Raw genomic sequence first — 15,613 nt, 5'->3', positions numbered from 1 at the left:
TATTCAACGCCATAGTACTTTGTTGAGTTGTACATTCAAACTACTCTGTGGTGCCACCACCACAATAGTTCCTATGTTGCCAGGACTCATGGAAAAAAGAAAAATAATAAAAATAAAAGCCACAGTATCTATCACGTGGAAACAAACACTACAACTCCAAAAGCATGGTGGGTGCTTAGGAAGAACCTACTCAACCTGTTAAAGGTCCGGGTTTCACCTCATCTCAGGTCGAATTTTGCATTGCGGTTCATACCCTAACCACTGCCTCATGCTCCTGGAACTCAACAATTCTGTCATGGGAAAGGCCTAAGTCAGGCCTGCACCAGGCTCATTCAAACAGTGGGACACAAAACGGTCGTGCACGGTTGAAATAAGACCGTGCAAATCCAGCTTCTATAACCCTGCTGGGTTCACTAATCCATGCAAGCCCACACTTGATTTAGATCCCAAAAGCTACAAAGAGGTCAAATCAGTCTCAGAGGAAAACGCTGCCGGAAAACTAAAGCTCCTCATGCAGCCTTGCCCGACCTGAGGTCCTGTGCCTTCTTTGCTTGCCTGACTAGTGAAGAGCCTACCAACGCCCCCATCCCCACCCCTACATCGCCCCTGCATTTGAAAGCACACCAATTCTAAGAAGCAGAAAAACTAGCCAATGCTATGACCAGGAATTATCAACCAGGCTAGACTGCCACTTCACAACAGTGCAACCCAGTACATGCTGCTTCCCCAAAATAGCCCAACTTATAGAACCATCCCGTGACTGCCGAGGTAGCTGATGGCCCCAACCTCATCTGACCATCTGAACTCTGCAGCACACTGCAATAAACCCCATCGTGTCTCAGAGACTTCACAAATGAATGACACAAGAACCATATTTAAGAAATGCAATGTTCAGAATGTGGCCTAAGAACTACATATGGCTCCATCAGCCACCCTTATATGTTCGGCACTCGCTGCATGTGCCAATGCTGCCAGTGGCCTGAAAACTGCTTTGGGGCCAACAGAGGTTTGCTCTCGCAACTTGCTCAAGTAGTCAGTTACTGCACAGTGAAAGCCTCAATGATACATGCCTCCAGTAAACAGCATGAATTTGTAAGCCACCTGAGCTAAGTAGTCATCTATGGCTTTACACGAAACCAAGCACATTTTCATTTTCTCAGCATTCTGAAAAGTATTTTTTAAAGAAATCAAAATGTTGATCTTTACATTCTTTTGTTTGTAAATTACATAAAATATTACATGATGTGTTATTCTTTCTGTAATTTTATATTGCTTTGAGGTTCAAACGGTAGAAATTGCTTAGACTGCGGTCCCCAGCTTCCAGGAATGCATATCTCTGGTACCTAACTTTTTCAGGAACAGTCTATTCGAGGGTTACTCGCATGTCCTCCTCCAGCACATTAGATGAAGGATGGACTCCATTCCCTCCACTCTGCAAAAAGTAATGTACACAATGCATCTGGGCAGGTAAGAGTGTTTATATAGAATGCAATACAAATTGTTACCCTAAATCACTTGACATCGAACAGTTTTTTCTCCCATAAATGACCTCCTTTCTGTATTTGGCCCAACTTTAAGTTGCTTCCTAGGAGTGCAACTACAACTGCTCCCCCTCTCCCCAAATCAAGTATGGGGTGGCTAATAGGTTTGCCTAAGGTGAGCGACTAGATTGATAAAGGAGGGTATATGGAGTCTGCCTGACTGAGATAATAGTCTGCAGCAGGAGTCAGCCAGGATAACAATCTAAAGAGAATACCCTTGATTGAAGCTAATGTTAACAGTACCATTTGTGTTGTCTCCCTGGGACGTGACTGCAAGGTCCCCACCCCCAAGGGTGGTATAAAAGCATAGGGCAGTGTCAAATCACAAGCCAGTCACAAGGCTTACGCATGTTGGAGCAGGGGTCCAAATGGGATGGGTTCCCATGTAGCCTCTGGGCGACAGCATTTGTGCCGCTACACGGAACCATTTGGACTGCCAAAATGGTATTGCTGGCGCCAGGCGTCAAAATGGCTTGGTGAGTTAAACATTCACTGCTGACATTAGTGCGATATTATCATCAAACCCCTGAATTACTGGAGGACGAATGTAGCCTTTCAAAGCAAGCAAAACCAACTAATACATTGGGTAATTAGCATTAGTGAGTTACAGCGCTTGGAAACAACAGGATGTGGCACTACATAAAAAACAAAAAAAAAAATAATAACCACCGTCAAGTGTAGATGCCCCAAAGAAATTTAAGCACAGCCCCATGGTTCAGGGCACAGGTCGAATAAGCAATAGACTCTCAAACTTAATTCAGTTAAACACTATATTAAACACGACCCTTAAGGGCAATCCACATTGGCTAAAACCTACGCAACCGTTTTGCTAATGCACATCTGAAATTGCTGCTTCAACAGTACGCAAAGGATGCCTTTAATAGCCTACACTGAAAATTATATATATTTAATTAATTCTCCTGAATAACTGACATCTTAATTCAATGAAGGGGCCCTTTGTTATCTTCAGTTATGAAGTTAAATACCTACTCTGGTGTTCCTCGAATATAATTCATGTAGATATTAAGCCCAGAACAGCAATCACATTTCAGCAGGTACCTCTGTCATTTCATAATTCAAATCCAATAATTTTATGGAGATTCTTGCTAATCAAGGTGGCGCTCTTTGTAGAACTGTAGTAGTAAGTACTTTGGTTAATGGTTTGTCATCTGTTCTTGCTGTCACATTGTAACCCCACACATACCGACGAAAATGAATCAGGCCCCATGCACATGCAAGAGTCTATGACTGAATATTTTAACTCCACCTTGGATAATGCCTGTGACGCAAAACCAACAATCCTGTCAGTATCATTATCATATTGAGATAATACTGCGCCCACACCTTTTTTTAACTTGCATCTCTTGTAATGTATAGTTTGCATGCTGAATCGAATTCTTTTAAAACTGGTGTTACTTATCTCAGCCTTATGTTTCACAAATTCTTCTTGACAATCTGTTGACCATATGTATCTTACATTATTCTTAAGGAGATTCGTAATGGCATATGAAACATCAGAGAAATTTCTAACAAATTACGCACAGAATTCTACAAGTCCTAAAAAAAGTTATAACATCTTTGTTTTGGGGTGCTGGTGCACTCTGAATAGCATCTTTTCAATTTCACATCGTGCTCGTCTTTAGTTTTTCCCATAATTAACATCTTGGAAAAACATTACTTCCTTATTCTCCACCAATAAATAACTCAGCCTTTGAAAGATTGCTGCAGCTGATGCTAACCCAAAAGGTACCCATAAAAATGGAAACATCCTATAGGTGCAATAAACGTCGTCAATGTTCTGCTATCAGGATGTAACATAACCTAATAATATGCAGACTTTAAATCTAATGTGGAAAAGCAACTCATTTGTCTTGCGTTTGTAAACATTTAATTCATTTTTGGCATGGGATACTGATCAACCATTATGTTTTTATTCAACTCACTCAAGTCTACACACAGCCTAACTTTGAAGTTTGCACATCTCACTACCACCAGGGTAGAAACCCACTCAGCAGACTCCACCTGTTCAATTATACTATCCTGAGTCAATTAAAAAAAAAAAAACATTTTTGAGAAACCTCAACATGTCTAACTTTGTGAATGCATAGTTTAGCACTTGCTTTTTGCACAATTTTATGGCAGAAATCCTTCAACCTATTTTCCCTGAAAACACTTTAGGCTATTCCTCCAATATCTTCATATCATTACTATTACACTCACTAGTCCCTGATAATACTGGTTTTGGACTACTGGGATTCAAAATTATCCACAAATCCCCCTGATCAAACCATCCCAGAACAGATGGGCTTTTTTCAGCTACATATAATTTGCACATTACCTCTCTTCTTTTGAATACAACTATAGTGCATGGTAACCAATTAGATTAATACTTTAACCAGTTTAACTTCTGGCTTTTACATCAGGAATCTCTAATTGATCACCTGATAATAGTGAATGGTGATCCAGAACCCACAACTACCCTCACCTTAACACCTCCTATAGTTAATTCACATGTTTTTTTCTTTGTAACCTGTTCAAAATTCAGAATTCCATTCAATATAAAAACACCATTTGTATCTGCATCCTCATTTTGCTGATCTTAGCTAGACAGATAGATCTTCGCCCTGAATGAGTTTTACCTTTCTGTTCATTTTCTTTCTACATACTTTTGAATAGTGTCCTACCATCCTACATGCTGAACACTTGATTCTTTCTAGGGCATTTCCTATAAGATGCTAAACACCCTCAACTGCCACACCAATCACATTTCTTTTGTTCAACATGGTCATTAGATTTGTTTTTAGTTTTGCTATCCCCAAATTCATGTCTTGCTTTTGTGGAACAGCTATTAACCTTTTCCACTTTAATGAGGTTTCATAGTTTAAAATCTTGTAATTCGTTAACAGCTTTTTCACTTCTGCCTGTAAGCTCTGCTTTCTTCACCAGTGCAATAACATCCTTTAATGGAGCTTCAGCATTCACCCATAGTTTGTCTTGTATATTGGGGTTCCGGGTGCATTCTTATTTGGTCACGGATAAGCTTCTTTTGCAAAACCCTAAAGCTACATATTTTAGGTAGTTGTTGAGTCGCTGGCACATACTCATCCACAGTTTCAGATTTTCATTGTTTGTTACTTTTTCGGAAAAAAGTCTTCCTCCTCAAATATGTCACTATAATTGCAAAAGTATTCCTTCCATTCCTGCCATCTCATCGTACGTTCACCCTTAGCAGGAAGGAAGGACTGTGATGTGGATAAATTCAATGAATTAATGGCATGCATAATTACATATGTGGCTAACCCTATGACAGACTTCATATTGTGCTTATTTAAAATAATAATAAAAGTTGCTTTCCTTATCTAGAGTACCGCAGTACTCCTTATGCTTATTATATTCAACAGAGTGAAACTAATTGCACCTTTTAATCTACACACTTTTCTTCTTGATGGGCGGAAGCGTGTCACTCGATATTAGTTTAGGACTGAACACAATCTCCTCCAGGTATGCTGCAGCTCAAAAATCAATTTTATTTCATATATTTTGTGGACAATACCTTGAACAGGTCACAGCTTGCTGCACAACACACCAGTGATCATTTGATCTCCAATTACAATGCTCAGGGACCAGTATCAGCTTGCTGCACTCCAACGACCTTCCGACGATCATCCAGTCACCAATTTTGATGCGCAATAAGTTTCCAATAGGGCAGCACGCAGGCTTGGCAAGGTCACGTACATGACCTTCACGTAGGCGATCCTTTACTCCAGTAAACAATGAAGTCACAGCTGAAAACCTCTGAATACATGGCCAGACCGGCTTCAGATTGTGCACGTTCTTGGTGCTGATTATGTCACTTACCAGCACCATTGGAAAATAAACACCGAACTGAGAGTTCGTAAATACTTTTGGTTTGACAGGCTTAGCCCAATATTTTGCCAGAGCACAGCTAATCCAAATAACTTTCTGCAGGTCTCATAAACTTGTCTGCCGCTAAGTTTTCTGTAATGCAATCACCAAAACACTGTATACTTTCTTCCCATACATGTAGTAGTCAACAGTGCTGGGGCTGAAAATACAACTTTTTCTCCTCGTTACCAATTCTGTAAGAATGTTTATAGGTGTAAGTTCCTTCATCAACTGCCTCTTACAGGACAAAACACCCACACACATTGTACTGCTCCAGAGCTGTGCTTCAACTGAAACTCTGTATTCTACTACATCATACAGTGACATTATATAGAATGTACATTCCTCCATGTTCTACATTCAGTAATGGAGGAAACCCACTACCACAAAGGGGTCTGGGGTAAGGCTGTGTGGTGCTCAGGCTGCATCGGAGGACAGAAGCGAGGCAACCGGTCTTGATGGGCGACGTCACGTGTGCACGGAGGGCAGCGCTACTCAGCGGTGAGTGCTTATCCTCCCAGCCAGTGGAGACTTGCAGGCTTGGAGGTGAGTGGGAGGCGGCAGGGCCTTAATGAATGCTCGGGCCGCGGCGCTGAAAGGTACAGGGGAGGTGGTGGGAGGGGGGGGGGGGGGGGGGTACAGAGATTCCAGTGATGGTGTCAGCAAAACCAAAGATAACGGAGGCAAGTGGTCAGGACCAGGCACCGGCTAGCCCTCAGCACAAGCTACTGGTCACACCTGACACGGAGATACAAGCAGTTGATCTGCCAATGAGCGAGAGAGCATACAGGAATACATCTCCTGGTGATAAAGGGTTGTTTGGGGGTGGGGAGGGCGCCAAGCCAGCACATCCATGCCTCCATGGGCGCTGCACCCATAGTGGTGGGTCAGGAGCCCGTTTCTTTAAGCTTTAAGGGTGTACAGGAGCAAGGGTTGGGTAGGGAGGGGGGTCCTGCCTCATTAGTGGCTGTACTGTTGGAGTGGAGCGATGAGGAGGGAGAAGAGGCTCCATGGGTTGACGAGGAGGCATTTGTTGGTGAAGAACTGGAGGGAGTGTGACATTGTCTGCCATATACTTGGGAGGGGGCCTGCAGAGTGATAGTGGGGTAAGTGGCAGGCTGTTCCTTAGGAGGAGCACGAGGGTGGGGAACTGAGGTGACTGGTTGAGAACCTGACAAGTAGGGAGAGTTTGGGGTCTAGCAAAGGTGACCAGGTAATGGCAGGTGAGATGACCGGTTATGGCTGGGAGAGTAGTGGTCGGGTAGGTAGAGACCTATCCAGTACACCGTCCCCCTTTTCTTTTTTGCAGGTGCCAACAACCAGCAGCAAGAAGACTCGGAGAGCTTGGTGTAGCTTGCTTCCTCTGAGAGGAAGAGAAGGCAGGGCCCGGGGTGGCCAGCTGGAACAACGTGGGACAGGAGCAGATGGTGGCTGCAAAATCGCACCCTCCGCTTGGAGGAGGAAAGGGAAGGCAGGTTTTGGACAACCTCCAGCACCCCATGTCAATCGATTTCAGTGGCAGGGTTGCAGAGAGGGCATCTTACAGTCCCCTCAGCACCCACCGGCAGCCACAGAACGGCAACACACATGATTCCGCAGGTATAAAGAGGAGCACCTGGGGCCATCAGGGCTAGCGACAGTTGAGTGGTCATACAGTTCTGGATTATGAAAGAGAGCCTGGAGGAAGGGGAAGTACAGGATGAGGTTGGTATGCAGGAGAGGGAGGAGGCATGGTGAGGAAGGGCTGGCTCTGGGGGAGGAGAGAGCACATGACTGTCTCATATGTTGCAGGTGTCCAGCACGGTAGGAAGGCCTGGCAGCCACCGGGGCACAACCAAGATACCTGAACTGGCAAGACAGCAGTCAAGAGCGCCCACTGACCTATGATGAGGAGTTCCAGGACAGTATGGCAGTAGACCCAGAAGTACAATGGCGTGAGATTGATGCGGATTTATGGCAGCACCCCATGGGACAGGCAAAGTTCGGTAAGAGTCTTCACAGCAAGTGGCCTTCCCATACTGTAGCACCCCTTTTGAGAACATCCCACCCACAGTGGGGGCCGCAGCAAAAGCACAGACTAGCGAACAAAATAGTGGATAAAGTAATGGCAGGTTGGGGCATACTGGGACTTCGAGAAAGGCCTAGGCACAAGAGAATACTGGCATTTTCGGTACAAATATACCCAGTGTTCAGGCAGGCATGCACTAGTCAACTGTTATTGGGGGTGGGAGAGGAATGGAGGGGGGGTACATACCTCTGGTAGCACGGGAGACCAGCGGCAATCACAGCAGGGTGGCATGGGGGCCCAGCAGTTCACTGCCAATACACCTCTGGATGAGTGTATCTGGATTACTTTTTCATAACAGGTAAGCCTGAGACAACACTGTCAAACTGTTGGAGGCCCTTTATGAAATAATGGGTGAGTTGGGGGTTCTGACACCGGAGAAGACAGTGGGACCTTCCACCTCTCTGCCGTTTCTGAGAATCAAAACAGATTCAGTGGCAATGGAGGCCCGCCTGCCAATAGAAAAGAAAGTGGCAAAGACAAACTTGTTGGATAACATGTTGGGAAGGGACAAAGTAAAAGGGAGGAAGATACAAGTCCTATTAGGTCATTTAAACTTTGCGTGCAGGGTAGTCAGAGCAGGAAGGACATTCTGCAGGAGGCAGGGGTTGTCCTTGGTGGACAAACTGTTGCCCCACCATCATGTACGTTTGATGGCAGGGGTAAAGGAGAATTTACAGAAGTGGTGCATCTTCCTGGAGGCCTTTAATGGGGTCCCCTTGAGGCAATGGCAGGATATGGACTGGGATGTGCAAATCTTTTCAGATGCAACAGGGGGGCAGGTTTTGGCATGTGCTGGCAGGGAAGGTGGTGTGCAAAGGAAAGGCCTCAGCAGTTGAAATGGGGCAGAAGGAGCATTGCTTTCCTCAAGTTCTTCCCTTTGGTGGTAGCAGTGACCCTTTGGGAAAAGGAATTAGCCCATAGGAAGGTTATTTTCAGGATTGATAATATGGCAGTTGTACTTGCGATCAGCCAACAATCCAAGAGGGATCTGAAGGTGGCCAAGATGCTGAGCGTTTTTGTACTGCTCTTTACAAGGCATGATATAGCACTTAGAGCGAGGCATGTTCCTAGCGTGGATAATGACATTGCAGATGCTTTGTCTTGTGTACAGTGGGAGGGGTTCCTTGGTCTGGCCACGAAGCTCATGAAGGTACACATGCCTCCAGAGTTGTGGACATTAGGAGACCAAGGATGCTGCAGCTGGTTTTGAATTTGCTAGCAGTCTCCACACGGCAGGCGTACTCACAAGCCTGGTGGGAATTATTGCAGAACGGGGCCTGCAGACGACGGGACCAATGGGAGAGGGTTGACTATGTAGTTCAGTACATACTGAAGCTCATACAAAAGGGGCAATCCAAGGTAACCATATCAGGAAAGCTGGCAGGGATTTCATTTATTGGGAAGTTATGCTGAGAGTATGCCCCGTCAGCGGGGGAACTGGGGAAGCACATATTAGGGGGCTGAGCTAGGGAGATGGGAACCCGTGGGACGGCCAGGAGACCTTTGACTTTAGCGCTACTTGCCGCCTTGATGCCCACCTTACCCAAAATCTGTTTTGACAGAGAGGATGCCACCTTATTCAGTACCGTGATGGTGTGGTTGTCTTTTGGGGCTTTTCTGATGTCTAAACTCCTGGGTGGCCGGGAACAGCGGGGGTCTTGTGACAGGATCATTTTGGTGGGTAACCTGTCTGGATCTGGCTCAGCAGGCCTAAAACAGACCAAAGCAGCTGGGCCAACAGTGTTCATTTGAATTCCTACCCTAACAAGAGCATATGCCCAGTACCATGGGGTTGTGTATTATGGGCAAGGCGGGGAAGCTCCTGGTGAGCCAGTGTTTATGCACAGGGACAAAAAGCCTGTAACAGCGTTCCTGCTGCTGGCTGGTATGCAAAAAGAGGCCCAGGCTATGGGCTGTGCTCAGACTGATTTTGGTACCCACTCCTTCAGAATAAGCCTGGCTGCAGAGGCAGCTAGAAGCAGATGGGGTAGAGAAGGCATCAGGAGGGTGGGGAGATGGGTCTCTGGTGCTTTTCAAAGGTAGGTACTCACAGAGGGTGAAACATGTTGATTAGTAGTTGGGGATTGTTTCGTCAAGGTTCAGTAGCTGGCCTAGTAGACGAGGCTTTGACGATATGGCTGGTGGGCCATTCCTTTGTAAAATGGGTGAAAATACAAGTACAGCGGGGCATTCAAGGTGTCAGCTTTGACCTAGACCACTCAGCGATCAGCTTACAGTGGCACAGAAAGCGGGGGGGGGGGGGGGGGAGTGGACAGAGCTGTTAACCCATTTAAACAAATAATGGTGAGGGGCCAGTGTCCAGATGTGTTGTTAGTACACTTAGGTGAAAATGACTGTTTGCGAGAAGGGGCTGCAGATTCTCAAGAACATGAAGAGAGATTTTAGGGAAATACAATGGCAATGGTCTGGTTGTCACAGTCTGGACAGCATTCGTACCAAATATGGTATGGTGTGGTACAGGATGGCCAGGGGTGATTGAGAGGGCAAGGAGGAAAATAAACAAAGCGATGCAGAGTTTTTGTGGAGAGAGGAGTGTTGCATGTTTGAAGCATTCCGATCTTCGGCTTGTGGACGCAGTATTTTTCAAGGGGAATGGGGTTCACTTGTCCTTTATGGGCAACATATCAAGGACACTTTACGCAGCATGTTTCGGGTCAATTAAAAGGTTCCTAATGTGGGGATGAGCAGAAAAAGCCAACTAGGGTGGCAGGTCAACTTGGTTTGTACAGTTTAGGATTGAAAGGAGTAGCCCACGTGAGAAAGGAGAGGGTAGACTGGACTATGCCTCGACGATCCAGGATGGTAAGTGTTCGGCAGGAAGTTGTGGTAGTTACAGTTGCAGAGTACTATTGTTAGAAACGGGGTCTTTGGTTGGCAGTCAGGTTACCCCCCTGTCCAAGCAAGAACCCTCACTCTAGTCAGGGCAAAGGAGAAACACACCCAGTTAACCCGCACTCACCCCCTTGGTAGCTTGGCACGAGCAAGCAGGCTTAACTCAGAAGCAATGTGTAAAGTATTTGTACCAACACACACAGTAATGCAGTGAAAAACACCACAAAATGGACACCACACCTGTTTAAAAAAATAGGCAATATTTATCTAAATCAAACAAGACCAAAACGACAAAAATACAACATACCCAAGTCAAGATATGAATTTTCAAAAGAATAAGTCTTACTCCATATAAAACAACGGAAACGTTGATTTTCACAAAGTACATGGTTTGTGTCAAAAATAAAGCTGCAAGGGTGAGTGTGTGTGTCTGAAGTCAGCAAGGCTTTGATTCCTCACTTGCAAGTGAGGCCGTGTGTCGTTTCTTTTCCAGTCGGGTCAGTGGCCATTTCCGGACAGGGCACCGTGAATCCACGCAGGTTCACGATGACTGAAACCCAGGGACGATGTGTGAGAAATCCGGTCGCATGGTGTGAGAAAACCACGCTGTGTGATGTTTGCGTCGTTATCAGCAGCCGCAAGAGGGTGTTGAGCGTCGTTTCTCCAGCCGCGATGCAGGTGGAGTGTCGTTTTAAGCCACGTTGCAGATGGTGCATCGAACATTTCCCTGCACGTCATTCTGTGCATGGATTTCAGCTGTTGTTCTGCCAACTTCACCTTTCAAGGGCCCCAGGACTGGATCGGGAACCACTTGGCAGGGCAGGAGTCTCAGCAGAGAGTCCAGGTGCTGGCAGAGGAAGTCTTTGATGGCCTGAGACTTCAAAACAGGAGGCAAGCTCAGTTCAAGCACTTGGAGATTTTTCTTCAAGCAGGAATGCACAATAAAGTCCAGTCTTTGTACCCTTTCACAGGCAGGAGCAGCAACTGCAGGTCAGCCCAACAAAGCACAGTCACAGGCAGGGGCAGCACTTCTCCTCAGCTCTTCTCTTTGGCAGATGCTCCTCTTAGTTCCAGAAGTGATCTAAAAGTTTGGGGGGTTGAGTCCACTACATACACCCTTTTCTGCTTTTGAAGCAGGCAAACTTCAAAGTAAAGTCTCTGTTCACAAGATCCTGCCTTGCCCAGGCCAGGCCCCAAACACACAAGTGGGATGAAGACTATTGTGTGACGGCAGGCACAGCCCATTCATGTATAAGTGACCAGTCCTGCCCTCCACTCCAGCTCAGATGGCTCATCAGGATATGCAGGCTACACCCCAGCTCCCTTTGTGTCACTGTCTAGAGACTCACAAATAGCCCAACTGTCAGTCTGGCCCAGTCAGGGAATCCACAAACAGGCAGAGCACAGAACGGTTTAAGCAAGCAAATGCCTACTTTCTAAAAGTGGCATTTTCAAACTAACAATTTCAAAACCAACTTTACCAAAATGTGTATTTTTAAATTGTGAGCTCAGAGACACCAAACCCCTCATTTCTATCTGCTCTCAAAGGAAACCTATACTTTAAAAATATTTAAAGGCAGCCCCCATGTTAACCTATGAGAGAGATAGGCATTGCAGCAGTGAAAACCTATTTTGGTAGTATCACATTGTTAGGACATGTCAAACACACCAGTGTGTGTCCCACCTTTAGCATACACTGCACTCTGCCCATGGGGCTACCTAAGGCCTACCTTAGGGGTGCCACACATGTATAAAAAGGGAAGGTTTAGGCCTGGCAAGTGGGTACACTTGACAAGTCAAATTGGCAGTTTAAAACTGCACACACAGACACTGCAGTGGCAGGTCTGAGCCATGTTTACAGGACTAGTAATGTGGGTGGCACAACCAGTGCTGCAGGCCCACTAGCAGCATTTGATTTACAATGCACTGAGCACCTCTAGTGCACTTTACTAAGGACTTATTAGTAAATCAAATATGCCAATCACGGAAAAGCCAATTACACACACAATTTACACAGCAGCACTTGCACTTTAGCACTGGTCAGTAGTGGTAAAGTGCCCAGAGTACCAAAGAAAACAAAAACTGAGTCCAGCACACAGTCCAAACATGGGAAGCAGAGGCAAAAAAAGACAGGGGAGACCACGCCAAGGATGACAGGTCTGACAACTATCATTTGGAAAGGAGTTTTAAAATGGCATCACTCAACTTGAGGCAAAGGCCCAGGGTTTTTGATTGTTGTTAGGTGCATCTTTTTCTCACAGCCGTCTCAGTTTCGGTCACATTCCCTTTTTCCCCCTAATGGGTTTTTTTTTTTGGGGGGGGGGGGGGGGGGGGGGGGGGAGGCTTTGGGGCCGTAGCCGACCCCAGGGAGGTCTCGCAAAACCCCACAATTATTGGGGAATCAAAGCAGCCCAGGACTGCTTGGGTTTCCTTCGAGGGCACCAGATATATAGCTAGCCATTTCGTGCCACCTGCCATCATTTTGGTGATGCAACACAGTAGCTGGTCACTAGGCTGGGTGGGAAGGTTTTTCCTCTACCTCCCATCCTTGAGCCAGTTTGGTTGGAGGGTAAAAAGTTTTACAGTGAAAGCATTTGGGACACATTCTTGTTTTCAGGTGCACTGGGAGAAGGATGTTTGAAGTTAGCTGTTGCTCAAAAGCAGGTGCACTACCAGGGATAGGTCTGCACAGTAGTTTTAGGCTTGAAAGCTGCAGCCCGGGTGGCAGAGAAAAGGATAGACTGGACTACGCTTGGACAAACCAGGTTGTTAAATGTTATGTTAGGCAATACGTTATGGTAGGTGCAGAGTACTATCATCTGGAAAAGAGTTTTAAAACAGCAATCACTCAACTACAAAAGGAAGAGGACAGGATTGCAATACTGAAAATAGGGAGGGAGGGGTAAAGGGTGGGGGCGGGGGATGTGTTGCATGTAAATCATATGCATATTGAGGTTGTTAGTTTTATGAGGCAAAGGCCTAGACTTTTTGACTGTTAGGTGCACCTGTTTTCAATAACGTTGCCTTTTTCAAACAGCCCAGTGTCAGTCTTGGTTATGTTCCCTTTTTCCCCTAATGCATGGAATGTGTAGCATTTAATGGGCATTGTAGGATACCAACAATGCTTTAACTTCAGACCCGGACGATCTGAAATGAGAGGCGATCCCCTTTGATAAAGTAATTGGACAACACTGTTCACACCATGGTAAATGTGCCTCACTTTTTTCCTGCGCCCCCTGGCCTTTGGCGGTGGCAGGGGCCGAAAAAGTTAAGACAATATTTTTATATCCGCCTCCTAAATAAACGTTATTAGATCTTATGGCAGGGCACTGCTGCTATGTGTATCCACCATGCCAAACTTTAAAAGGTCGAAACAACGAAACAGGTGACGACGGCTAGAAGCAGAACGACGAGGTCCAGTTTGCACCAGCCCTTCACAGTACACTTAAGGTCAGGAGAGAGCACATTCTTTGAGCCATTTCAAATTATACGCAAAGAATCACATTCATCCGACCCCAAGCCACAAGCACACACTGTAAATGCGTCTTCCTTCCAGCAGGCGCCAAACTCAAATCAGTACACAACCTCCACGTCTGGCAAGAGAAAAGCAACGCGGGACTTCGACCACACACCCCCAAGCTTTGGCGCTGTATTCAATAACGTTTAAGATGCATTTTCAGTCAGTTCTGTAGTTTGAAACAATAACAGACACGCGTCGAAGCCACCTCCATTACTATAAAGATTGCTGTGTTTTTACCCCAAACGGAAAAATACTTTAACCCACCATGCACGTTGCGCCTTTGCGTGTTCACCCAGGTACCGCCGTCTTGAACACTTCATATATTTTGTGTCCTTCAAGTTCTCAACCCCTGAAGTAAACGCAAGAGATGCGCGGCGGGCACTTCCTTCCTTATGGGACTTACTTTAAGAGAGGTAGAGGCAGCAAAGGCAAAGCAGCACTTTTCACCACCCTCTCCCGCCTTTCCAAGAGAAGTAACCGGGGCGGGAAGATATCACGTCAACAGCCCCCTTCACACCCCGGTCCCGCGGCTCACCTGGTCTCCTGGTTACTAAACTTCTTGGTCACCACCTTGCCCAGATCTAGGCCGAGGCGGTCGGCCACCTTCTGCGAGAGGTCCTGGTGGGAGCTGCCGCTGAACAGCACGATGTTAGGCATTGTTTCTCGCGGGAAGCAGGAGGACAGAGAGAGGCAAAGGAGAGCGGCGGACAAGGGAGGGGCACACGTTGCTTATATATATATATAGATTTTTTTAATTATGGTTTTATGCTTTATGTTGCTTTTCGGTTTCCCCCTCCCTTTCCTTTAGGCTCTTTCTCTCCTGCTGCTGCAGCTCTTGCAAGCCCGTGTCACGCGGCGGCCATGGAGCCTGGAGAGGAGGGCTTTGAGGTACCGGGAGGAAGTGATGCTTTCATTTGCTCTAGAATTCCCTCCCACAACCACTCCCATTCCACACCCACTGCCTTGCCCCTTTCAGTTCGTGCTACAACACTATTTTATTTTCCTGCACTGCGTTTAAAAGCACTGTTGTTTTGGCAGTAAATGCTCTTAGTATATAATATACCGCAGTGTTATTTAGCTGCTGTGTTTCAGTATTACAACTGAAACTTGTGGATGATGTTTTGCCGTGTGGCGTTCCTCATAGTCCGCAGGAAGTACTGCCATATTTTGTGTTCGGTGTCAGCGCCCTAAATGGGCAGGCCCGGTAAGGTACACATTAGCGGTGCTTTTTTTATTTTTAAAGGTCGAGTACTTTGCACTTCTCCGTAGAGGTCCAATTGTTTTAATGGGGGAGTGCCAGTACTTTTTAATAATAAACGTTTACTCTGGGATAGTGAGTACGTACACTTTAGGTTCCTGGTGGTAATTACGACTGCCATTCTTAGATCAAGTTATATGTGTTGCAAATTAATTGTAGTAATGCTTTTTAGTGACCCAGAGGTCAGCTGAAGGTGACAATTTATGTCTAATGTTTAAAAGTCTGAGGTAGAAAGGTGCACTGACACAATATTTAAAATAGCTACTTTTTTAATTTGCATTGGACGCATTTGTGCCCAATGGATTTAGTAATGTGCTAACGAAAAATACATTATATTAAAGTGTATTTTAGACATGCAAATCAGCTCACCCTGGATGACTAGTTTTCAAAAATGTACAGGTTAGCTCAGTTTCCCTTGGTGCCAGCTGAGCTAAGGTCCAAAAACTCGAGCTACCCACATCAGGAAA

The 15,613-nt window shown here is 45.8% G+C and overlaps 1 protein-coding gene across 1 annotated transcript in view; it reads right to left on the bottom strand.

Annotated features, from left to right (window-relative positions):
* PRPS2 (phosphoribosyl pyrophosphate synthetase 2) overlaps positions 1 to 14,765 on the bottom strand; it is a 181,373-nt gene extending 166,608 nt beyond the window's left edge. Inside the window, exon 1 of the mRNA XM_069204704.1 lies at positions 14,424 to 14,765. Coding sequence (XP_069060805.1) covers positions 14,424 to 14,545 — 122 coding nt within the window. The 5' untranslated portion in view covers positions 14,546 to 14,765. The remainder of the gene's footprint in view (positions 1 to 14,423) is intronic.
* Positions 14,766 to 15,613: the final 848 nt, after the last annotated feature.

The sequence above is a fragment of the Pleurodeles waltl genome, chromosome 8 (genome assembly GCF_031143425.1).
Source record: "Pleurodeles waltl isolate 20211129_DDA chromosome 8, aPleWal1.hap1.20221129, whole genome shotgun sequence".
Classification (NCBI taxonomy): Eukaryota; Metazoa; Chordata; class Amphibia; order Caudata; family Salamandridae; genus Pleurodeles; species Pleurodeles waltl.
The sequence above is the reverse complement of the archived record's forward strand: the minus strand, read 5'-3'. Positions and strand labels throughout refer to the sequence as shown.